Source organism: Myotis brandtii, unplaced genomic scaffold, assembly GCF_000412655.1.
Source record: "Myotis brandtii unplaced genomic scaffold, ASM41265v1 scaffold433, whole genome shotgun sequence".
In the NCBI taxonomy this organism is placed as follows: Eukaryota; Metazoa; Chordata; class Mammalia; order Chiroptera; family Vespertilionidae; genus Myotis; species Myotis brandtii.
The window spans coordinates 871,182-872,805 of NW_005366559.1; the positions used below are offsets into that span (position 1 = coordinate 871,182).

General features: G+C 57.7%; 1 protein-coding gene across 1 annotated transcript in view; it reads right to left on the reverse strand.

Moving 5' to 3' along the window:
• OSBPL1A (oxysterol binding protein-like 1A) overlaps positions 1 to 1,380 on the reverse strand; it is a 119,070-nt gene extending 117,690 nt beyond the window's left edge. The window contains exon 1 of the mRNA XM_014546152.1: positions 1,258 to 1,380. Coding sequence (XP_014401638.1) covers positions 1,258 to 1,378 — 121 coding nt within the window. The 5' untranslated portion in view covers positions 1,379 to 1,380. The remainder of the gene's footprint in view (positions 1 to 1,257) is intronic.
• Between the last annotated feature and the right edge of the window lie 244 nt (positions 1,381 to 1,624).

Consider the following 1,624-nt stretch of genomic DNA (forward strand, 5'->3'; position numbering starts at 1 on the left):
TCTCCCGCGCCGGCGAGGAGCCGCCTGCGTCCTGTGATAGACTGAGGCCTGCGTTCACTCTGTCCCCCAGCTCTGCTGTAGCAACACCTGTTCAAGGAGCCCCAGGGAGACAGGGTCCCCGAGGAGCCAAAGGCTGTGCAGCACCCAGCAATGCTCACCTTTGCATTCAGCCCTCAGGGGGCTGGGGGCGGGAGGAAGGTGAGAGGCGCCGGAAGGCCCCACATTAACCAGCAAAGCTACTGAGATGGATGGGCCCCAAGGCTAACGTTTAGCCCCCACATTCCCAGGAGAAGGTGCTTGAGGAAGTGCCAGAGCCATTTCAGAGGACGGACCCTATCTGTCCGCACACCTGAGCGTAAGACACGTGCAACCTCGCCCACAGGCACACTGTGCCCTGGCTGCTCCGTACCCTCCCAGCCTGACCCTCACCCCCTGCCCGCAGGCCGGGCCCTCTAGGCTGCCTCTCACCTCAGGGCCTTGACACCGGCTGTTTCTCCTACACCATCTTCACCTGGTTAAGTCCCACACACGCTTTTCTTTTTTAAATATATTTTCATTGATTTCAGAGAGAAAGGGAGAGGGAGAGACAGAAACATCAATGATGAGAGAGAATCACTGATCGGCTGCCTCCTGCACGCCCCCCACTGCGGATGGAGGACGCAACCCGGGCATCAGAGGTCGATGCTCAACCACTGAGCCCCACTGGCCGGGCCTACACACTCTGACTATATCATCTTAGAATCACTTCCTCCAAGACACTAATCCTTCGAATTCCAATTCCATGCCTCTCCTTGAAGACCCATGACGCCCCACACGTCCATATTCTGGCGCACCTGTGCAATGTAGACTAGTCTGACCTATGACTCCAGGGGACTAGTCCCCGTGACAGGAGGGGGATGCTGACGGCACCTTCTCTGAGGTACCCTGGGCTCTCTGGGCAGACGGCCAGCCCTGGAGCCTGCCGTTCCACGACGCTGTCTTCAGGAAGCACACACGGCCACAGCCTGCGTTCGTGGGCCCGGGGTTCAGGGCCCCCCTGCAGTTCAGAAGGTCTACGACCCATCAGGACTTTAGGGCTGGATCTCAATGTCTCTGGCTTACAGGGAACTCGGAGACATTTCCACTCTAAGGGGTTCCTTCCAGGGTACCACAAGGAAGCGCATCGCAAGCAAGATCAGGAGAGAATGCCACATAAACGACAGCGTACGTGAGAGCGGGGGCCTAGGAGAAAGCGAAGGAAGTCCGCCCAAAGCCCACCTTTGCAGTTGATGTCGGCGACGGCTTCGTTCTTCTCCACGGTTTCCAGCAGCTTCCTCACCTCCTCGGCGTGGCCATTCCTGGCGTGATGGAGGAGCTGCTGCTCTGCCTCCGTACTCATCGCTACATGGAAAACAGCACAGCAGGCGGAGTTAATGGGGGGGAGACATGTTTACTACTGTTTGTAACACTTTAAACAATAAAATAAAATTTTTAAAAATACAAAACAACGCAGCGGCTCTCGCCTAAGAACGTGAGGCGCTTTAGACAGCACCTGCTGACACCCAGGGGAAGGACCTGGCAGGGGGCTCCGGAGGCTGGAGTGTCGCCCCAGGCCGAACCCAGGCAGGGCACGTCCCTGCTCATG